Raw genomic sequence first — 25,246 nt, forward strand, 5'->3', positions numbered from 1 at the left:
AAAAGCACACAGCTCTTGACAAGCAGTCACATCCTTCAGAATTACGCATGTTACAAAGCATTCCTGTGCCAGAGGGCATGGTGATGAAATAAATGCAGTGTTAGAAACCCAATGTCCAGATGCTTTAACCTCAAAGTAGTGGTTGACAAGTACAATTTTAATTATGTGATGGGTGTTACTATAGCACAATACTAAGGAGCAGGGCTTGTAACTGAAAGGTTGCTAGTTTGATTCCCCACTGGGGCACTGCTGCTGTACTCTTGGGCAAGAAACTTAACCCAGAAGTGCCTTAGTACATATCTAGCTGTATAAATATTTAACATGTAAAAATTGTAACCTATGTGAGACACTCTTGATAACAGCATCTGATAAGTGACAGTAATGTAATGTAAATTTTTAACAGTGTGAATTACATTTTAAAAAATCAAGACCTGCTTACATTGTTCGCTAATGAGCCAGCAGACAGCAACCTAGCTAGTTATCGAGTTATACATCAAGACAGTGACAAAAAACCAACTAGGTAAAGTAAGCTAAGAAAAAAAAACAAGTAAAATGAGAATGTTTTGTTATCTGAAAAATTAATACAAAATGGGAATTATTACCAGTTCCAAATGTCCAATGTCACTCCCGCTTCTCAATGGTATGAGGACAATTTAAAACATTTTTAGAAAACATAAAAGAAAAAGGCTATTCTAAAACCTTGACTATTTCACAGCTTCACAGTAATTTAAAATGTCTGGCATTCTTCTGCTGATAAAGACAGAGCTACAAAGCAGAAATTACTATCAATATTCTACAGTTCATCATCAAAAAAAAGTTGATGCCTAATCTCTGACCCCTGTTCATATGTTATTACATGAATGAATACAGCCTTGAGGATATTGCACACGTAATGTGGATTACACAAGCACAGTTTGTTTTCATGTTTCCAGTGCTATGTCCAGAAAGAATAGCAGAAATATCATGCTTTTAAACCTTGCCTGAGTATGCTTTCTACAGACCCCAGCACAAATTCTGCAATGACAGATACAGAACTGGCCACTACAACTGGCATTTCAAAACACCTTAGAGTAGCATCTTAGCATCTTAGAGTGGAATACAGAATGTACAGTGCAGGGACATATTTTAACAAGACTAATGCAAACAGGAATTTCTGCACTGATAACTTTGGGTTTAATTAACACAAAACACACCCAAAGCAATCAAATATATGAAGAAACTTTGACTCTGAATCATTATGAGTGATTACCTGTATGTTTTGAAATACAAAAAAATGTTTTGCTATTAATGTTGCCCTCAAGGTTTTTCAGACTGTGTGGATACATAAACAGCCAGTCAAAGGACACAGTGTGCAAATTTCCACACTTCCAAACAAACCTAAATTGAAAATGTAATAAACCTACACTGTACATGTTTTCATCTAAATAGTTTAAAAGAATGTAAATTAAGCATATTAAAAATTATTTTGCCTGAAATGTACTTTCCCTCATACAACTCCCTTAGAATGTTACTTCCTTCCCTACCTTTTCACTACAGGAAATACTTGTACGCCTGCCTTTATACAACTGGCCCAGAGAGCAATTGCTACCTGCTACAAACTACATATCTATCTTTTGATTGTTGAGAAACAAAAAGAAAACCTAAAGTGCTAAAATTGTGACTACTTGGAAACTCTGTGGTATAAGGTATGATGCTATTCTGTATCTCCAGGACAATAATGCCACTAGTTAATATGCACTATATTCTTGAGAGTTTTACCTCTTGTTTTATTATTATTGGTAGTGAAACTACTGCTGCACACAACCACTAGAGTGTTAACTGCAGTAAAGCACTAGCAAAACAGTCGATGGGTATTCTCTGCAGCTTCTCTGGCTCAGTGGCCCCTCTCCCTGCCCTGTAGTAACTGAAACACCTCTTTATTGGCAGATCAATATCCAGCACCCAGGGGAAGGCTCTTAATATGTGGCTCCTTCACACTTCATTTATGTGACTTTTTCAGAGAGCAGACTGAGTGCTACTCAATCATTCAAATAATTCACAGCAAGGGCCAGACATGTGTAGCGAGGACTTCATCTGACTAATGAAACAGCCTGTTATTTCTAAGATAAAACACAACACACATTTGACGTTGTCATTGACATGTGCATGTTTTAGTCTTCTGAAAGGGCTTGTCGTTAAAGGAAAATGAAAGACTAGAAAAGATCTTGTTTTAAGGTATAATGTAACCATACCAATCAATACAAGTCAAAATGCACCAGCACGAATCACACTGTATGTTTAATCTGTAATCTTATATTTACTTGCGCAGAACCAGACTACATGTGGCAGATCTCGGGTGATTTTCATATTGAAGAGGAAATTGTTATTCTGTACATCATAAGACACTGACACAATAAAAATAGTGAAACTGCAAAAACTGCAAATTGCAATTTTGAATCAAATATGTTCCTTGTGTATTCAAGTGCACCGATTTTATTTGAAGCAGTAAAAAAAACAATGTGTCTGACGGGCAAAATTAAGGTTCCCAGTTTCTTCGAAAGATGGTCCATCCAGAAAACACAGGAACAGCTGGTGAAAGGAAATCTGTCCAAGGCTGACTAATAGCTATGTTATTTTCTCTTCTGCAACATATTCATCCAGAACCGTTGGGTATTTAGGGTAGGGAAAAGCTTTTAAGTTTTCCTACACATTGTACCATACTTCAGCAACTGCAACATTTTACAGCCACAACATTCAACACAATTCTGAGTGTTTATGCCCTGCTGTTGTGTCAAAATTACACTACACAACTGTAATCAACTATTTTAGAAGGTCTCAGGGTAAGTAACTACTTGGATTAAGCTGTCAGACAAATCACTATGATACAATCAATGCATCTGTTTGATGCATGTAAGAACAAAACATTACTCTTATTCGGATTTACACATTAAGTAACTGTGCACCACAATCAAAGATTAGTAAACAAGCCAGACAACCAACAGAGGGTGTCGATTAATTTTCCATAATGCCTAAATATAAAAGAAATATTCCAGAATTTGGAAGCTGCTCTCCTTTAATCGATTAAAGGCTCCAGTAAAAGCTATTTCTAGTTAAGTTCCATGCACAAAAAAACTATTAATATAATCTACGCTCCGTTTGCCACAAAACCTGTGGCTTTCTGGCTACAGACAGCTAGTTTATCTGCAACATAATGCCAGGCGAGGATACTAACAAAACAAAACTGAAGCAGAAGGATGCAGCTAGCTATGGATTTACTTTGACATCTTAACTGAACGTTACCTTTATAATACTGGTCCTCCGAGGTATTCCCGATTTCGTATCCACTCCGACAGAGGTGCTGTTGGCCGTTTCCAACCCAGGGATGTCAGGATTTGTCGGGGACTCAGAGCCAACCATGGCTGGTACCCCACAGTCCCCGTTAGACACCGATTCTTTGCACTGCGTCTCTTCGTCTGTCTCATCCCCGGGCACGGCCAGTTTCTCTCCTGTAGTCGGTGAAGTCACTCCGCCGCTTTCTCCTAACTCCGCCATAAGAACGATAAACGCACAGATCTTGGTCGAACCGCCTTGTGTATATCGATTTTACTGGATTTGTTCTTCTTGGGATAATCACTGGAAGTGTCAATTTAGTGTCTTGCCAGACTAGAGCAGAATAACGTTAGCCAGATAGTAGGAGACAGACTTCGAATCAGGCTTCACACTAGCAGGCTACCTAGCCATACTATCTACCTATATAACAAGCTAGCTAGCTGGCTGCTTCCTAACAGTAAACTTTGAGACAGCTAGCCAGCTAGCCCCCATGCTAACGTTAATTCCATTTGATTGCATTTAATCTATCTAATCTATCGAAATTGATATTTACACTACTAGCAAGATAGCTGTCAAATTCAACTTCTCAACTTCTAAATTTGTGAGTATTACTGTGAGACTTTCTTTGACATCTAGCTGGCTAACAAACAATTAAGAAAAAACACAATCTAATTAAACTGATTCTTACAGAACAGACCAGGTTGAGCCAGTCTAGCTATTTTAGCTATCTAGTTAGTCAGCTAGCTAGCTAGCTAACATTGCACCTTTATCACATCAGTCACTTTTGAAAATTATGCAGTGCTTTCAGTGTTAGGTAGCAAGCTAGCTAGCTGTCAACCATCAATGTAGCCCAGTATCGTTAACCCAAAAGTCTACGGGAGAGCGCTGGTTTAGCTAACGTCTGCGAGCTAAGTTGATATCAGACCCCTGCTTGGTCTGTTCTGCTCAAAATCTGCAACGACAGTTGGCTAGCCACTTCAATAATGTGAGCTACCTGGCTGTCTAACGAAATAAAATATTGTAACTGTTAGCTAGCTAACAAGAAAATGTCATCTATCATGCTGGTAAAGTGCTGACAATCGGATGCCGATAACCTATGTTTGATTATTGGTGAATCAAACGGATGAAATAATCGCTTTGCTTGCAACAAAACGCCAAATGCAAACGGTAACACCTAACGATAGACAGCGAGGAAGAAAATGTTTTTACAGTGCGATGACTCGTCTAACGTTAGTTCACTGACTAGCTAGCTAGTCTCTGTAATTAGGTCGTTAATAACGTTATATATTTTGCGAACATAAATTTAATACATTTATAAGCAGTTGGCTAGCGAGCATATGAAGAGGCACGAATCATACTGTCTAGCCAAGTTATCTAGTTAAACCTAGCTAACGTTACTAATTAGCTAACCAGTTTCCACTATTGTGGATTTAATTATTATATATTAGCAATCGTTACATTAAAACCTCGTGGTTAGTATCTATTCAGAGAAGTCCATGTGCGATGCCCGTTTGGTCGACATTGCTCCTGCCTTTAATATTTCATACTGACACGATAACAGTTCAGAATACGAATTAAGGTTAGCTACACTACACTAGCTTCCTTAAACCGACCCTCGCCCGCCGTTTGCCCACCGCTGTCAACCAACCGAAACAAATTTGCCGTCAGTCAAATACCAGCACTAAACCATTTGATGATTGTCCATGAAACTCCGCCTTCGGAGGTCGTAGAACACTCCCTTTATTTATCATTACAGATTGCAAAACCCCACCTACAATAGTAAATGAAATGTGAGTAAAACACAACATTTAGCAAATGAATTGTTGAGATTACGACCTACACACACCCGCGCGGAGTCGTAGGTTTTCGAAGGTTTTCGTGGATGCACTTTCGATTTAGGTAGTGGTAGCTACCTACAGCGAAGATTTGACATGTCTGCAGAACGATTCAGACAGGTTGTGGCTGATGGTCTGAAAACAGTACTTGTACATCATCTAGCAAAATATATCAATAATATTTTAATTACTTGGGAGCATATGTAAGGTTACAACGTCACAATCTCGAAATATCTGTAGTTCTACTTGTAAAAAAACAAGCTTATTTCCGGAATTTACTGTTAATGTATTACCCACGATGTTAACTGTAGCCTAATAATTAACGGTATTTCTTTACTATAAAATCATTCAGCAGCATGTCTTTTTACTTTCAAGTCAAATATCAAGGTAGAAGCTAAAAAAATGTTTACTTGCTGAGAGTAACTGATTGACATTCCAGGTCCAGGATGCCTTTCCTCAAAGATCTGGATTGACTTCTTTCTTTCCGTTTAGTGCTGTAGACAGGTGATTAGAAGTATTAAAATGAAAAGAGTCTCGATTCCAATCTTTAGATCTTACTTTCATTACTCACAGTTATGAGCAAGAGTTCACATGAAGTGCACAGGCAGTGAAGGACAGGTGAGAGGCTGGAGAATTAGATTCACTCTGAGGGACAGAATTAATGATACTAGTGTTAGCAGAAGAAATATTAATGCACAGAGTTAGGATTCCACTGTAAGGGATTCCCTGAAAAGTCAAGATTGTTGGTTTAATAACTGTTGCCATGCCAGAAGGCTCTTGGGGACCATGACTCACGTATCTTCTGCATTTCTGTAAAATCAGGATTATGACATTAATAAAATATACCCAACTTTTTTGGGCAAATGTGTTTTGTGTTTTTAAATATAAATGTCCATAGATAATAATAATATGATATAACATTTGAGAATATCCAAATCCACATAAGCACAAGCAAATAAATTTTAATTAATGTGTGATGAAATGCTGTCAGCAGGTAAAGCATGTATTATACCTTCATTTGTTTCCCAGTGGCCTCATCCACATACTTTAAAATGCATTGACAGATACAAGTACAGATAACAGATCAAAGTGCAATTTGACTTCAGATACAAGCACTGTACAAGTATATAATCACAAGTGAAACAAACTGTTTAAACACTATTTACTAACTATATTATATTTATATAATTCATCCTTTTCAGTACAATTTACTAAATAATAGTAGTAATACACAAAAAAACATAAAATATAGAAAACATATAGGGTAAGTTGTAGGTATATACTGTAGGTGTGGTTTGGATGAGGGCACTGTTTACTCATACCAGAGCACAGAAAAAGATACAGGCTGTAGCCTGTATCTGGTAGAGGGAGAATGCATTGGAAGCCATTGGGGTAGGTGAGAATGGATTAGACTATTAAAGGCATAGAGTTATGGAAGGCCTGGTGGGGTTGGATAGCAGTGTCATGGAGACCTGCCTGGAAGGAGTTGGGATGATGGACGGGATGAATCAGCAGGAGAAAATCAGTGCGAGAGTGCTTTTCTCACATAACCATGGCAGCATACCCCTCAAGTACTATTCACTCTACTACTATTATTTAAAACCAGGTCTACAGGAGTGTGCCCCTGAGATCCAGAGTTTGACCCATTTACTAATGAGAATGGAAACTATCAGCACATATAAAAGTGGTGTTCCTGATAAAGTTCATCCAAACAATGTTATTCTTTGCTTTAGAAGGTACAAATTTTACACAGATGAACTCTGAGAAAGAACTCTGACTTTAATCATTACGTGAAGCCAGTTATAATTGCATCAATACAATCCCCTGACCGCACTAAATGTGAGGAATCCAGTCTAAACAGCTCTCAACATTCTGCCTTCCCAACATTTGTATCTTATTAATAAAATATTTACTGAACACTTACCTGAACTGAACATCTGCTCAGATGGTTACTAATAAAACCCATATATCCATTTCAGCATGTCAACATCTGGTCCTTTGTACACAAGTGTGTTTTTAATAATGTTTTACAATGCTTTCTCTGTGGACTTTATGTCTTATTCTCTGTTCTATAATACAGTATTTCTCAAAGTATGGGTCTCAACAGATGATTAAAAGAATGAATTAATAGATGCAAAGAAGCCATAAAAGATGTAAATACTTGCCTTACAGTTGAGCCTGAATGGATATTACTGTTTGAAGTATGATGATTGTTTACTGATGGTTGTTTATTGACTGATCTGGATTTCAAGATGTATTTTCCTAAAAACCAAATAACATGTTCATAAAGATTTGTTTTGGTCCTCAAGTTTGAAGGGAAAGTCTTAAAACCATTGGATTAAGGCGTGAACACATGCACACACATATGTGAGCACTCATACCAGTAGAGTACAACAGGCTAGCTCACTGTTTTAACAGGATTGTGATCTAACATTCCGTAACAAAGGCTTAGATATTACAAACAGCTTCGTGAAATCCCCACAAAGCCGACTGAGTCTCAGCTCTCAGCTTTCTGTCGGTACAAAGTGCTCCTTGCATGCGGACTCAGATAGAGTTAACAAGGTTTATGGCAGCCAAACACTGAAGGGGTACCTGTTGCCTCATACAAGGGAAATATGGGACAAAACGACACATTTTGTAAAACTGTAAATTCATTGTTCATAGTGCAAGAACAAGTACATGGTAGCCTTACAGTTTAAAGACAGGGACATGGGGTTCAAGCAGAAAACTGTAGTCTTCTGCAGTTCATGAATCATTAATTCCTTTTGAATGAATGATTTCAGTTAACAGTTGTGTACAATTCACCATCCCACCTCTATTAAGTCTTTTGATCCGCTCAGTATCAAAAACTCAAAAAAATTAAACGGTTGCTTTGAACCAAGCCATGTGTGCAAGTGAGTGGAATAGTGCATTTACATATTCATTTCACTGTTATTCCTGTGAGTCACATTGGAATCAGTTGTGTAGTCAAGTTCAGACACAAGTTTTTCAACCTCACATTAGTATAACCGTAGCTAAAGGGTTTTCACCAAGGAAGAATCACATGTGTGTGTCAGATGTGATTGTGTAATTGCTACAATTCAGCTATTTACCACTGTGGTATAAAATTACCAGTCTTCAGTGCTTCTATCTGCTCCACATGATGTTTCTTTAAAAATATACACATAGGTGGATAATCTGTTCTCTGTTCTATTAACATATGAATAGTTTCAATACAGCAATAGCTTCTAATACTAAGTTAGATTTTATTATTCAGAGAACATTCCAGCAAATCCCACAATTTCCTGTTAAGAAATAAAACTGCCTCTTTAAAATCCTTGCTGAATTGTGTTACATAGCTGTTAGTAGTATGTGAATCATGCATTCATGAAGGAATGTCAAATCTGAAGGACGTTACTGGTTAAATTTGTACTGTTTATTTCTCACAAAGACTATACTGGATATGCAGATGCACTGATCCTTCTCTGATTTAGACAGGCTGAGAGCAGAATAGTGCATCAGATGAGCCAGCCATATCAATTAATGATCATTGAATCAGCAAGGTCTTATTTGCTGGTGACAGACAAATTGTGGATATTTTACAGTTATAGATGAACAGATTCAGTTAAAGGTGCGAAAAATGGTGTGGCTAAATACAACTATTTGGAAAAGAAATAATATATCAAATCAGAAATTTTCAGTGGAGTTTAATTGTAGGTCAGCATGACTTTTAATGTCAGACAGTTTTTATGACTTTCTCTGTATCCTAATAAGCACTCTCACAACTGTGCAATAGGGACATCTGTTGGATAAAATACATAACTGCAGCTGTTATCCAGTACAGAATGTTCTTACAAACAGCCAGTTAAACTAGGATTGTAGCATTCCTGCTAATAATCTTATAACAATTTACTGATGAACAGAACTGACTGAGCCAAGCCAACCTGATTAGGAATCATGTTGCGTAATTCACAATTCACTTGATATCTTCAGTTTCTCAGGACTGAAAAAAGCCAATCTGTGTAACCTTGGGGCAGATTCATTTCTAATATCTGATATGGTGTTAACATTTTATGAAATTAATAATAAATTAAAATAACATGTCACTAGGATACACTGTAAAATGCCATGCAGTAATTCAAATAGCTCAGTATAGAGGGCTATGTATTTGTACTGTGTAAGAGACATAAAGCTGAACTATATTTATCTCACACTGACATGTCTGAACCCACTGTTCATGTGTTACTTCTGGCTGCAAACGTCATCACTGCTTCATTATCCAGACTGGCTTACAGTACTTGATTAATATGATACGTTATATTAAATACACATTACAACGAGGGCAATAATACAGGTACAGATAGAATTGAAGAAAATAGGCATCAAGATGAAAACTGCCTAAAATGATCTTTAACAGAAATATATTGTCATTGCAAACAATAATGATGCGCAATAGCAACTCCAATCATGCTACCATACTCATGTAGTGACTAACAATGATCTGTAAGAGTTATATTTCATATAACCGAATTCACTTAATGATGGTGTGAGCAGATGCAGGATGCTGTGAGTAGAACAACTCCAAATTCTGGGAACCAAGATGAAGCCAGAAGAGGTGTGTATTCTCCTGTGGTAATAATAGAGAGGCCAGAGGAAAAGAGGGAGTGGGGAACTGAAGTCAATACAAACTCCATTCAGCAGGCCAAAATGAAGTCATTTTATCAAATATCTGATATCAAACAATGTTCAGTTTTCATTGCATTCTAACATAAATGTGATGTGGCCACATTAGAAATTTAGGAATATATGAATATGATAAAAAAAGAAAATTACATTCAAACTAACTAAAGCCAGCAAATATAATACAGTATCATCTCACTGCTTATCCAGCTGGCTAGCTGGGTAATATCAAGTATGATATCACAGCTGCAACCTATCAGCGGAGCTGGTGGATTAGTTGCTCTTAAACCAGCTATGGATATGTTTTTATGTTTTCATGATTAGACAATTGTATTAATGAGGATGCAACTGGCAATACATGTACAACATCTGCAGCTGAACATTTAGAAGATTAATATCCATCTCATTTATGCTATGCACACCATCTTTATTTACACTGGAGTAGTGTGTGACCACTGTTTTCACCACTAATTAAACATAAACAAATGAGATCTCAAACTATCATCTGGAGGAAAAAAGCTGATCTAAGACAAGAGCAAAAGAAACACATAGCATTAAATCAGTCCTCACTAAAATAAATGCAGGAAAACATGAGAAAGGAAGAGAAGCACATTATTAAGAGACAATGAAAGATAGCATGAAACTTTGCGGCTGTGGTGTCATTTTGCAAATGTTCTTATCAAGAGCGACTTAAAAAGTGCATCTAATGAAATGGCATGAAAAGTTGTACAAAGAGGACACCACATATGAATAAGCATCAGTGCCAGATCCCAGTGCTGGGATCACAAATGTGGGCCTAAATCAACCTGTACTGTGTGTATACTATAGACACAACAGATGGACTATAACATTTTAGACACAATGCAAAAACATTCCCTGAAATAAACGTCTGTGTTTATAATTGTGCATAACCCTGTGTGATTATGTGTATTATAGATTGTAAGTAATCATTACATATAAGAAACCTACCATACAATGAGAGCTGACATGCAAATGTACCACACCATGTGTGCCGTGGCACCCTGACCATGCATATGTACTCATATTCTGCCCACATACACGCTCATACAAATAAATCCATAAATGCATGCATGTGCCTATTCTCCAATCCAGTACCCTTCACTGCTACACACATACACACATCCATCCATCAAACTGATCTGGTGAGGTGTGTGAGGACTGTGCTGTGCTGTGAGTATTATGCTGTAATCAAGAGAGAAAACCAGCAGGTTTACAGATGCCCATGACAGTGGCCTTTCATGCTAACAATAATTTATTTATAAGTGACACACCAGGGGAGGGTAGCCACTGTGCTCTGTCAGGGTGAATGGGATTACTCTGCTTGCCCTGTTGGTCATACCATGGACCTTTGAGTGCAGTGTCTGATCTCAGAATCCAAAGTCCCCTTCAGATCCCTGCAGTACAGGGAATCTGAGCTCTGGACCTATTTTCCTTTAGTCATCACTCCAGACCACTGACAGGAACAGCTGAAGACCACTACACTCCCTTAAAGCTCCACTTGGGCCAAAAGCTGTCACCTGGTGCATTTGACAATATATATGAAAAAAGACCTTGGATTACTGAGAAAAAAAAAAATCCTGAAATACAGTCACAGTGAGCGAAGTGAGAAAAGTCAGTGGGTGCATCTGTCTGAGTCATCAAGCAAATGTTTCTTGTATATTAAACATTTACATTTAAAATTAAATATTCAAATGATCCAAAAGAAGATTACACATGTATTAGTGTCAGCATGTTCAGTCCACTCTAGCATTCTAATTGTTCAGTGTTTTTTAGAGTACTTCAGAACATCTGGATTTCACTTATCAAGTCCCTTCTTGAGTGAGTCAGCCTACACACACTTTTGATGACTAAATGAATCAATTTGGCAAATGTCAGGTTTTGTATGCAGGATCTATGGAGCAATTTAGCATCTAAGGAAATTCTGTCAGCTGTTAATAGTCTAAATCGTACAAGACATGTAAAGGATCAACAAACTGAAATGCTGCAGTTTTATACCAATTAAAAGTTTAACATCAAAAATGTCCCCATATTTCCCCCATATCATGCCTTGTGTGGGGGGTTCATAATATACTGATTAATTGTCCTCCTTTATTAAAGGGGCAGCAGTGTGATGTAGTGGTGAGGAGCAGGGCTCATGGCCTTAGGTTTGACAATTTGATTCCCTGGCCAAGTTATGCTGTTGTAAACTTGGAAAAGGTCCTTAACCTGTATTATCTTACCGAATATCCAACTGCTTAAATAGATATTATGTAAAAATGTAAGCTATTGAAGCTGCAGTCAAAGTGTCTGCTACACAAATGTAATGTTGCTAATTTCTGCAGAAGAACAGCACTTCTCCCATGGCAGCGAGCAAGTAGCTGAAAACCGCAGAACATGCACATCTGATGATCTGGTGCTGGCCAGAAGAAAAGATTTTAGCAACCAGGTAACGGAAATTATGTTTGATGCCTTCTGACTTTGATGACTTCTGACTTCAATGGTTGGAGACAATGTTGAATTGTGATAGCTTTAAAGATGAGAAACCCCAGCTCAGTGTTTCATAATGACTCTGGACATTTCAAATGCTGACTGAACACTGAATATATGGAATTTCAGATGTAATGAAAGAACACAAGTCAAGCAGGACCTGTGCCTTTGTTTATCAAAAAATAAAATAACCCACACAGAGAGGGATTCACTTTATTTCAATTTGCTTAATATTATTCACTATTCTCACAGGAGTGTAAAACATACACAGAACAAGATGCACCTAATACAGAGGGAATGGCACCAATGTTATAGAAAAAACTGCCTGGTAGTAAGTAAGCTGACTGGCAAGAGTGGTACTGATTGACTTTACAGTGTCAAGGATAAATTCCAAGAAGATAAGACAAGTCCCACAACCTCCTCCATTCCCCTATACAGTAGATTTCGTTTTTAATGTCAGAAATCTTGGAATTTAGAAGGTGGCTTTAGCCATCTTACAGATGCTGCGAAAGGATGATTCTAGTTAGCAAATACCTGAAAGACCAAACACGAAATAATTTACCTGGGGTTTTCACACCACTATTTCATCAACTCAGGTAAAACCACAGATATAAACTTTATGTGTGGGAGTAATTCCATAGTGCTCTGCCATGTAGTTGTCGGTCACTTCTTTCCCACAGGGATGATTTTTCCATTGCACTGACAGAGCGCTGGGCACCAGGCACTAACATATGAGTTATCACAACCTGCCTCCGCCTTCAAGGAAGGGCAGTTGATGAACTTGTCAATGTATGGGCATGGGTTGGCTAATGGACAAGAAAAAAAAATCAATAAATAAAAAGCATTTATAAAAATGAACACTCAGTATTTGGTGTCACTCTCCATATCAGAGTTTAATTAATCTGGAATAAATACTGCTTGTTCTGTACATCAACCACAAATCAAGCCACTTTAATGATACAGTTAAAACTTGCTCAACATGCTAATGAGAATTAAGCTTGCTGCCTTGATTGCTTGATTGGTGAATTTGAAAGAAAGTATCTGACACTCACTACATAGCTTGTCCTCACAAGCATCTGGACAGGCTGAGCAGGAGGGGCCAGCTGTATATGGGGGTACTCCTTTGAAGTTCCCACTGTAAATAGTAAAGCACAGCTTTTAGCTTGGTATCAGTCAGAATATACCAGATGTGCATATGTAGTTAGGTAGCTGTATGACTGCAGCTCTATAATGTAGTCACAATGTCCTTTACTTTAAGATATCAAGTGATATCAGTGAAAGCACAGAGATCAGTGCTGCGTATCAGTGTAGACTGGGGGCAGGCAGGGTATACGTACGCTCTGTAGTAATGGCAGCCATAGAAATACAGTGAGTTGTTACAGGAGGCCACAGCACACCCCACCTCATAAGAGCTGTACCACACCACCTACAAAAAATGAAGCATACCTGTCAGTATCATCATTGCCTCATCAAGACCTGTCAATATCCCCCATAGCTGCTGAAAATAACTGAAACACATCAGCCACTATTACCTACTGCATACTTGAAACAAACCTGTTGGAATAATGTGAACCTCAAATATACCTGTCAGCATCATCTGTATCTGAAAAATACCTGTCAGTATTACCTGTATTTGAAACATGCCTATTATTTGACTATTAAACTATTATTTGAAGTTCAGCATGAGATCCATTATACACGTCAGATATTATCTAGCAGCAAACTTATGAGACAGTTCATCCACGATTAAACTAGTTGATTTTACCTCACATTTTCATGCAACGGTGTAGTTATCCTAAAAAGATAATACATAAGAATATATATTCAAATTAATGTTGTCACCTGGGTGTAGTGAAAAATTGTGCCACCATTTGCAGATCCATTGGGATACTGGTAATTTTTAACCTCGCTGTGCCAGGCCTGAATGACTTCACTCCAGGGGAGAGGTGTGGAGGACTTAAACAGGTTCTCTCCACATTCATATGCTGTTTATAGAAGAAAACCATGTCAAAAATATGGCAAAATTAATGTTCCTTCTGTCTAAGTCTGTAAAATTTAAAAAAGAAATTGAAAAATGGTGAGTTCTTAATTTATTACTTGTGAAGTGCTATTACTAAAACCGTAGTGTTTATCTAATCTTAGTACTGTGAACTATGTGAACAGAGTCAGTAATCTCCTGTGTCCTGTAACCTTTTTCTTTAGTGCATTCCCATGTATGTGGTGGGAATATGTGCAGAGATTAAGACCAGCGGACGAGCCATACTTCCAATCATGCGGGTACTGGGTGGACCGTGACTCATGGAACACCCATTGACCCATGCCTGGACACTCTTTGTTGCCTCTGTGCTCCAACTCTACCAATGGGAATATACAGGTGAGACCAGACAGGTATACATACATGTGAGGTATCCATACATGTGTTGGAACAAGACAAAACTGAAACACACCTGTCACTACCAGCTCTACTAATATACCTGTCAGCATTACCCATACCTGAAACACATGTATCTGTATCACATTTCCCCCGAAGCATACCTGGCGAATTTCACTTGTATCTGAAATGCACCTGTCAGAATATAATCTTCATCTGAAACACACCTATGCATATCACATGTATCGAAAACACAACTCTCATTATTACCTGTGCCTGAAATATATCACTTGTGAGAGTGGGATCAGACATATTTGTATCAAATGGATCAGGACCCAGAAGAGAAAAGGTAAGCGATCAACATGTGAGAATAATCGTGAATGAAATATAGATGAAAAATATTAGTTAGTTCTGTAATGGAAAAAGAGCTGGATTGCAGACCTTTAGGATGCATCAGCCCCATACATTTTTATCCTGCATACGAGTTACAGTGGAATGAAGATCAGCAGGTGCTGCTGTCTTCAAGGACTAGAGAAGCCAAAGGTAAAGTATAGGTAAAACCATAAACACAGGAAAATTTACCATCTTCAGCATGTTACTGGCAGTAGGCTCCACGTTTCTCCTGAAGGCATTGTGCACATTTAGAATTTCATCCTGAACAGTGAGATTGTCTGTGGAGATTCCTGTCATCACACATACACACATGAATGAACAAAGACATAAACATGTGCACACCCGTAGCCGCGCATTTATCCACAGGCACGTACACTCATGCACATATACGCAAACAAACACATACACGGAGATAGGGTGTTTCTTTAGTCTGGGGGGAGGAACACATTGGTAAATGCTGGTCAATATGAACAGCATAATCAAGTTATCAGAGACACTTACCTACCTGAGTACAGCAGGAGGGGGAAGAAAAGAAGGAAACAGTAATTAGCTCATTGATAATAAGTCACTAATATTAAATTGTTAATGAGTCACAATGTATTTATCTATTTTTGTGCTGTTTATCTTTTGTCTACAAATTAGCATGCCTTGTTTTATGCAAATATTGCCATATAAAAAGAAACTAGCACAAATCCAATCCATTTGTTCAGAAATAAAATGTTTTGTTAACTGAAAATTTGTATGACTCTGGGTTTCAAGATAACATTTTGAAGAGGTGTAAAATGGAAAACTCATTGATGCCTATATCCTATATCTTTATTATAAGTGCATTTTAGCATGAATTACAGCAGTTTGCATTGTGATACCCACCAGATCACCAGAGCTGAAGCACAGCTGTAGCAGAGTCAGAAAACATATAATGACCACACACATTGTGTTACAGGTCCTGTAGAAAGTTACACAGAAAGGCAAATTATAAATGTATCCTGGAATGCTTGGGCAACACTAGAGCCCTGTACTGAGGACCTGAGGTTTGTGACATTCAATTCTGAATGAGATGCTGTTGTTAACTCGCTTTAAGGACTTGGGGCCCTAATTAGACAAACTTACACTTAGCCACTAGGCATAAGCAGGAACAAAATAATTTGGGACAGGGAATGTAAAATATGATGATTTCATAAATTTTGGTATGCGTTATCCCAGTGTAAAGCTATTATTACTAAATGTGTTTGGTCACATTAAATGATTAGTGGTGGGTGAGGTAAGGGCTAGACATCATGTTGATCAATTCTCTGTCTATTCTTTTACTATTTTCCCCTTTTCTGTTTTCAGCATGGAGGAGGCACTGAATTTGCCAAGTTTGATTCACAGTGGAGGTGCTCATTCAGAGAGGTGCAGGCAGGGCACAAAGACTACGTTTACATGAATGCATGCAGTATTTTGGCCATTGGTCATTACTCTGGTTGTGGTAAACTGTTTACTGCCAATATTCCTCTGTGGTAAACATGGTAAACGGAGTGTCCCACGTAAGTCTGGTAAAGGAGTGTTTGTGGACTGGTGCCTGTCCATGGAAAATATGCTGGACGGTCACTCAGCACCCCCTTCTAAGCATGTATCTAACCTTATTTAGCAAACCTTAGCTAGGTGTATGGTAATTTTAATGGTTAATATATACAAATGTGACCTGAAGTTATGTTTAATAAGCAGGCTCACAGACAGTGGTGTCCTGGTTGTCATGGCAATGAAAGCTTGTTCTTTAGTCTATATGGGAGACAATCCTCAGTGAAATCAGAATACATGATGTTTAACAGGTAGATTACCAGTCCGGTATGCAGTGTAACCTACATTATTTGTGTTGTGTTACCACAATAGAAAAATTATTATATTTTTTTACCAGCGGATTTAGGATAAATCTGCCTCTTTTTTTGATATATTTAAACTGAATCTCAGTATTTTTACACTCCGTTTCAAACGTACACTCAGTTTTAAACAATATGTTAGGGTGTATATCTAATGTACATATATAATCTGAGATTTGAAAAACAAAAGATTTAAGATAAAATATTTAAAATTAAAAACATATTTTTCTCCTCAAATGTGGGTTTCAAAAATGAATATTTATCACAACATAAATATTTGTTGAAATATGAAATATTGTATTTCAAAGTAAATGTTTAATTAAATTGTAAATCTCAGTTTTAAACCTTCTGAAAGACAACAAAAGACACTTTTGAAAAAGAGTTTAGGACTTCATAAAAGAGAAAACACTGAAGTGTCACTATGAATATATCATCAATCATACATCAAATAGGGCCACTCAACTGCCATATGTACTGTATTAAACCACTTTAAATAATGATGGTTTGAGATTATCACACATGCTTCTTTGTCTTAACCAAACAAAGCTGAAGGAGAAGCTGGTGGGTAAGGGCGTGAGCTCCCAGTAAGCATACAGCATTGCTGAAAAGCAAGCCTCACTGTGTTAGCTGGTGATGTTCATGAAATATTCAGCTTTTAATTAACCATAATAGTAATGTCATTATTAGAACTGTATTTCCATTCAATATTTGGCATACGTAGTTATATAAAAAACAACTTGATACATTGGGGGGGGGGGGTTGTCATAAATGTGCCCAATTGCGCTCCCTTGTGCTGGCACAAAATTACGACCCTTTTTCTCAATAGCTTCTATAACAAACAAGTCAATAAAATGGTATAAAACAATAACATGATTGTCATGGTAAGGATAATACTGTGGTAATATTGCCTAGGCTACCAAATGTATATACTTTGCTTCATGTCCAACCACTAACATCTTCCTGATTGTCACAAAAACAAACTGTTCAAACATACATGCATTTAGTACTCATATTTTTTATGGCATTTATAATCAAGCTATATGCCTCCAAGCCTACACACCTATATAACATATAAAACCTCTTGCAGTTTACCAGCAAATGTTTTGTTCCAAACAAAGTTCTACAGCTAGCTAAACAACATTATCTGGCACTGTACAGCAATGAGGTACAAATTATGGTAATTACTATAATATGACCTACCTACCTTGCTGCTATGCCCTTTCTTGACAGTGGCATGAAACTTGTTCTGCTTAATGGTTTTATCTCGCTGAGTTTCCAGTGCTGTATGCTGAGAAACAAATAGGCATTCTGTTATCTTTCTGTTGGCACCTACTGAAAACATTACATAAATTAACCTTAACCATTAACCTTACCAAGGTGTTATTGACACTTGCTGAAGGACATCACATAAAAGATGCATAAATATGCATTTAAATATCTTAGATTCCATTTATAATTATTTCCTGATACAATAAACAAAATTAAAGCTTAACATTTACAAGCTAATAATGAAAGTCAGTATTAAAATATTTACTTGCTCACCTAAGCTGGAAAGCTGTTTTGAGCGCTCTTAAGTCCTGTGAACAGGAGCAAGGTTTTACCGTCCTTTTATAGACACAGTGGCAGGATCTATATTGTTCACTTGTAATTGTATGTTTATCAGAGGTAAATCTGTGGTGACATTTATAATATTTATACAATATTATTGTGGAACAAAAGCATGAATATAGAATTATTGACTATAGTTTATAATCACTATTAAGGGAGTGTAGTTTCTGTTGAATGCAAAACATACTTCAACACGGCACAGAATGAAGGAGGTCCCTTACAGTTTGTGTAAACAGCAGAACAATGAGAGATATCTTAGGGCACATATGGATATATTAAACACAAAAGTTCAAGTCAGTGCATTACACCACCCTTTCATCTATCCCCAGTGGGAAAAAAATCATTACTAAAAAGGATATGCAGAGATAATGCTGCAAAGATCAGTCTACATGAAACTTGCTTTATTTTGGAGGGATTAACTGACAACAGGACATTAAACCTTGTCCTTGTTCCTGGAAAGCCCTGTGAGTAACGCTCCAGTGAAAGAACATAAATACTTTTTCATTCTTTGTTTGATAGAATTGTTACATAAAATGAAGTGTATATCCAAAGACTGAAAGGAGGTCGTAAGATACCGTGGCAGACAGAAATGTAATCACTCTTAGGATTAACTCCGCAAAATATTGAGATGACATCTTTCCAAATCTTCCTAGCTGAGTCACATGTTTCAAACACACGCAGATATTGCCAATGTGATATTTACAGTAGGTTTTTCTGCTTTATCTAGCAGTGTTTACCTTTGTGTAAATGTAATTGTGACAACATTTTCAGTTCAAAGGTTGTTTTGTAGACTGTCAGCATGTGAAGAAAGTGCATTTTAATGTAAAGGCTACATATATGTGTATATGATAGATATAGATCTAAAGATATATATTTATATATTTATATTTAAATATATTTTTAAATATATATATATTAAATATATATGTTTAAATATATATTTCCAGAGAAGGTCAATGTTTTTGTGAGGGAACCATTTATGATTAAATGTAAGGAATGACATAAATATAAAATATTGAAATAAAGTATATTTACATTTGCATGCTTCTCCCAAGTAGTGTGTTTTCTTATTTGGAAACATTTGTCCTTCCTTAGCTTAATACTCAAATAATCAAAAGAATAATAGTTTTATGGATGTTTGGACTCAAGTAGAAGTTATGGCCAGCTTGTGTGAACAAAAGCAATCCTAAGAGTAAATAAAAACCTTTGGTATGTTGTGTTACATTTATAGCTTCAATGCTTCATACATCAGGTTTACATTAAAAGAGTCACATAAACAAATAAAACATAATTAACATGTTGGTAAGGTATTAAATAATTTCCCGCATGCTACCAATGCTACCAAACATGGATTTGATTTCAATTAAATATTGTTGTCCCAGAAAATATTTTTGTATTGAAAACAATGTTTTGTCTGTAGATAATATGGACATGTGCATAGCTTCTCAAATATGCTATGTGTTGAGTATTAGAGCCCTGTCTCCTCTATGGTGAATATATCCTGGACCTCTACAGACTTGCCCACCTTGGGTCAATATGGCTATAAACTCACAGCCAACAGAAAGTATTGCTAGCAGAAGTTCTAGATTTTATCATTGCTGAATTCAGGTTAATTTATTTATACTTACTGCCCATGTGTTTATTTTCCAATTCTCATTTTTATCCATAAATAATCATGTTTTTTATCATATGAACCCATGCTGAGTAATGACCTAATCAAATCCAGGCTGTACATGAAAGTAATAGGATTGTTGGAAGATTATGAAAATGAATGGGAATATGAAGTATCAGATCCATCTCACACAACAGCAAATGTATTACAGTTGCTGACTTTAATGTTGTATGCAAATAGCCAGCTGACTAGGTAGTGTGTTTTCTAGACAACTGCTTGGTGTATTTGCAAAACATTCACATTTCCCTATCGTATAATACATGAATGTATTTGAAATTTTGAAGAATTTAAGTATGAAAAAAATTACATGAAAAAATTACAGATAAACTGTGCATAAAAATATTGTAAACACTGTTAAAAACATTATCCACTAACAACAAATCAATACTGATAAAAGGCTTATTGGGCTGAATGAAACTCCCCTATTCTCCACCCTCCATCCAGGATATACATGAGGGTCATTTTGAATGCAGTGTATGCTGTGCACTCCCACTGTTAGTCATAGGGTCTGCCACAGTTACTTTTGTATTTTTGATATTGAAAAATGAACTGATGCTGGGCAAAGGAGCAGGGTGAGGTTTATAAGGCAGACTGTTCTCTATTCTATGAATCATATGTACTTTATTTATTTGGAATGGCATAGGTCCCTTAAAGTGAAATGGCGAGCCTTTTTAAAATCAGAAGATCTTCAGATCTGGACTGAAGCAGGGCCGTGATGTAGGAGAGGAAGTTCACATGAGTGCATGCTTGTGTGTGTGTGTGCATGACTCTGGGGTGTTGTCATGCCTGCCTGATGAGATTAATTCCTAGTTCAACAGCTTCCCTCAGTGTCCATACAGCTGCTTAGTACATAGCATATTGCCTTGATACGTGTTTTACGTGAGTTTTAATATAAGGTATTCCAAGGGATTCTCCCAGCCCACTGGTTTATCAGGGCCATTGTATAAGCTCGATTTTTAATTTTGTCCCCTACTCGTACTCCCTAAACCCCCCAGGACAGTCATGGAAGGAACTGGTCTTGTACTCAGACATTTACGGGTCAAACTCTTAGGCCAGGCACTGCTGTTGAGCCCTTAGGCAATTTGCTCTGATTTGTCTGAGTATCTCATAAAGGGCATAGTCTTTAAATGCCTTCTAGGGGTGCTTGACACTGCAAAAGTGCAGTCGACAAAAAGTAAGATATACAGCACATACAGCAGAGTATGTCCATGATGTCATAAACTACATCTAATTTAGACTATTGGAAATTCCCAAAAAACCAGGCTGGTCTGATTTTGTCAGAATGAAATTCACTCTGGCCTCTGGCTATTAACAATTCTGACAAAACTTTCACAGGCTGTCTCCTCTGAATGACTGGTTGGCCAGCTGGTGTGCATCTCACCAAATGCAATTCATAGAGAAGATGAATTTTTGCAGAGGCATGGCTCTGCAGATGAAGTGGACTCCTAGAGGGTTTCTTATGATTTATCTAATAAAATAGCCAACAATATAAAACAATGTCATTATACACCACCAGCAAGGCTGACGTCCTGGTGCACATTGCTCTCTGCAAGCCGCTATGATCCCCTGACCTGGTTTATCTTGGTGAATTCAGTTCATCATATTGCAACTGCCTCATACCTGCTCCTCTTGTGCTTTACTGATTTCATCAAATCAAGCAGTAGATGCAGACCGAGCCTTTATTGTGTGAAATTTGACATTCACAATGACAGAGAAAGCATTCCTTTTAGAAGTACTTTTCAATTGGTACATGATTCAATTTTTGTTGAAAATGTAACAGAAGCCAGTCCTTCTGGAGAACTACTAAGCTGCAAGTCTTTTACCTGCCAGTACATGATACTTAGGAAATACAAAAAAGCTACCTCTTTCTCAAGGTCATCTTACATTTCTAGCCTTACCAAAGTGAACAAAGACAATACTGAATTCCTCTTTGACAGCTGCTGTCTCACAATAAATCTCAGATCCATCCTTGGATCTACTCATTGTACTGAGCAAAGACATACTTTAGAATTAGTACTTTTGATTGATCAGTCTGAAATAACCACAAAACCATATCCTTTGTATGTTAGCTGGGATCATATGCCCAAAAAGATTGCAAAGGATCTGCTGCTTGCTCTGTACTAACTTATTGTAAAACGTCTTTCAGAATAGGTACAATACAGTTCTCCCCTAGAAGCCCAGCCATTCACTTCTAACCTTCCTTTTTTTCACAAATCATAGACTGGTGGTATAATTACACAAAATGCTGAAGAAAGGTTGAAAAGGTTATGAGCAGTATGTTTGTGTCCTCTGACTGGTGCAACAGTTAACCATTACATTATGATAAAAATCAGTAAAGTCTATTTAGTGTAGCAGGGGAAGCACGCTGGTAGATCAGAACATACCTATAAGACAGATTTCAAGTTTGTAGTGATCTGGGGTTTACTGTGTCTACAGTGAAATATGAAGTCCATCACCACAACACATTACTTTTGTTACTATGACAAAACTTATTGGCACTAGGTGGGTCTATGATAAAATCACATGGTTTGTCATAAATTTGAATGGATGTCCTTAACTAGAAAACTATCCACTATGTAGTTTGCATTGTTTTAAACATACAGTAGCTTTACTGCCGTATATTAGCTGCTGCTGATGTTCTATCATGTCTCCTTGGTGTATGCTGAATTATGATACTACCATAAAGCACAGCCATACAATCAGCCATTTCTTCCACCTGCCTCCAGGGTTAAAATTATACATTCACTTCAACAGCTACTTTATACATAGCAATATATAATGCTGTGATGTATATGCATGTGTTACAGTGTAGCTCCTTTATAGGTCACTTTGATATCTCTGATCTACAGAACAGGCAAAGTGAATTTGCTTTTATAGTTTACCTGTACACCAGCACAGTTTCAAGACATCTGCTACTAATACTAGCAGACTATGTGATTTCCTCTCTGCTGGAAAAGTGCAATTGTTCTGTTTCCACCCACCGCATTATATTTGCTTTATCTCCCACTGTTTCTTTACAGTGTGCTGACTTTGAGAAGTCCTCTCTGAAATAAAATTTGATTGATTGAAATATTTGTATCAATGTACAGAAGTATGACGTGTGAAAATGTAATTTTGTAAGTAGCCCAGGAGAATCTCATCTGATAAGCAATGGATAATGATAATTACCTACCACATAATTAAATAATAGTTTTAAAAATTCTTCAGGACTCAATGTGTACAAGATAAACACATTATGAACCCACTACACATACATGCTAAACATTTACACACTCAGTTCTCATTACATCTGTCACATTCATACATTACATCTATCACACTAAATGTCATAGCCCGTGATCGCTTACATAGAGTCTGAATGAATGGCTTGTAATGTACAGGTGTGTTGTACCAATGTGGCAGTCCTAACTTCCCCTTATGACAATATGCCTGTCCATACTGGTCAGACAAACAGAAGACACAATTAAGTAACAAAACAGAATCTCTCATTGTAATAATTACATTACTGTATATAGATATAGTATAACAAATATTTTAACTGCTGTAAGGTACTATTGATCTGTTGACTGCTGTATCCATTTAGTCTATTTTTCTTTGAGTACTGAACACTAGGGGGCAGTCATGTGTAACATTTACTCATTTGGCTGGTGCTGTTAACCAGGGCGACAATACATTACATGCATTTAGCAAACATTTTTATCCAGAGCAACTTCCAGCACAAATTATAATGTAAGGTACAGTAATTCATACAAAATGGCTACATGCAGTGCAGATCCAGCAAACATCAGTAACACATTAAAGTATACAGTGTATAACAGTAATACAATGACCATTATGCTATACCAAAAAGACTTACAGGGCTGCCCTGATTGAACACCTCAATAATCTAACAATAAAAGCTTAAAAACAGTGCTACTCTCAGAGCTATATAGAAAAGTCTTAAAACAATGTGCTGTAATCCACTATGAAATCACTGCATTAGTTCTAATGAAGTCTGGACAATGGAGATACAAGACGCAATTTGGAGGGGTCTTCAGTCTACTCTGAAAATGGGCAAAAGCTCTCTTTCACAGCTCTGTTTTGAGAAAATCATTCCACCATATTGGGGCCACAATAAGCATGAGACAAGACTGGGATGTGAAAATCCTGCAGGGGTGGAACTGCCAGGCATGCCGAGGCTGTGGAGCAAAGTGGTTTGGTCAGTATGTATGGGTGATTGCTGTTAGATACAGAGGAGCCAGGCACAAAGCCCCAGGGAACTCCACTTGAAAGGTTGTTAGAAGCTGATAGAGAGCCTCTCCAGTTCACCTGGTAAGAGCATTCAGATAACAATGTGTATAGAGGCAGGATGTATCCCAGCTGACTGCAGTGCCCAAGATACCTATCTCTGCCACATTTGGCCCCTGTTTTCCTAAATAAAAGTCAATGTTCTCACAAACACACACACACACGCACACACACACACACACACACAGACACACACACACACATACACTCAACTCCAAAAGTAAAATGCATAATACATTCTCACATTTATTGGATCTTGAAAGAGGAAACTGCCTGGATTATTATGAGCATAGGCAAATGTCCAGGTAACAACTCATTCAGATTGGTGGACTATGGACTGTGTTGTAATGAAAGCTAGAATATACTGGCACTGTATCTGACAAGTTACATTGACTGACCTTTGTGATTTACAAGCAATACTGTATTGTTGTGAAAGCACTATTTTAAGGGTGGTCTTCAGTAATCACTAGAAGAATGCAGTTATATGTTGAATTTTTCATATGTAAATTTCATTTGTGCCTCAAACATTTAAATTGTCTTTTCCTTGTGGTTTTATCTAATTTATAATAAGATGTTTCCAAAGGTAAAGGATTATGGATGAAGTAATATGACAGTAACAAATACTGTAGTCAAGAATAGGGACCCTGTGGCATTTGAGGTAACAATCACACAGCTGCATCTATATGGATCTTCAGAACTCCCCATCAGAGTAGACCTTGGGGGCCAGACAGACACACAAGGTGATAAAAGCAATTAGCAGCACAGA

At 37.2% G+C, this 25,246-nt stretch overlaps 2 protein-coding genes across 2 annotated transcripts in view; both read right to left on the reverse strand.

Annotated features, from left to right (window-relative positions):
• The window catches only part of LOC118785002 (inactive phospholipase C-like protein 2), a 57,890-nt gene extending 54,201 nt beyond the window's left edge, over positions 1 to 3,689 (reverse strand). Inside the window, exon 1 of the mRNA XM_036539525.1 lies at positions 3,280 to 3,689. Coding sequence (XP_036395418.1) covers positions 3,280 to 3,531 — 252 coding nt within the window. The 5' untranslated portion in view covers positions 3,532 to 3,689. The remainder of the gene's footprint in view (positions 1 to 3,279) is intronic.
• An 8,872-nt stretch (positions 3,690 to 12,561) lies between these two features.
• On the reverse strand, positions 12,562 to 15,351 carry LOC118785260 (cysteine-rich venom protein pseudecin). The gene is made up of 6 exons (XM_036539870.1): positions 15,244 to 15,351; positions 14,554 to 14,644; positions 14,133 to 14,275; positions 13,628 to 13,716; positions 13,343 to 13,425; positions 12,562 to 13,096 (listed from the first exon to the last, which is right to left on the reverse strand). The coding sequence occupies exons 1-6, from the start codon at positions 15,349 to 15,351 to the stop codon at positions 12,954 to 12,956; spliced, it is 657 nt and encodes a 218-aa protein (XP_036395763.1). The 3' UTR covers positions 12,562 to 12,953.
• Between the last annotated feature and the right edge of the window lie 9,895 nt (positions 15,352 to 25,246).

This window comes from Megalops cyprinoides, chromosome 10 (assembly GCF_013368585.1).
Source record: "Megalops cyprinoides isolate fMegCyp1 chromosome 10, fMegCyp1.pri, whole genome shotgun sequence".
Lineage (NCBI taxonomy): Eukaryota > Metazoa > Chordata > Actinopteri > Elopiformes > Megalopidae > Megalops > Megalops cyprinoides.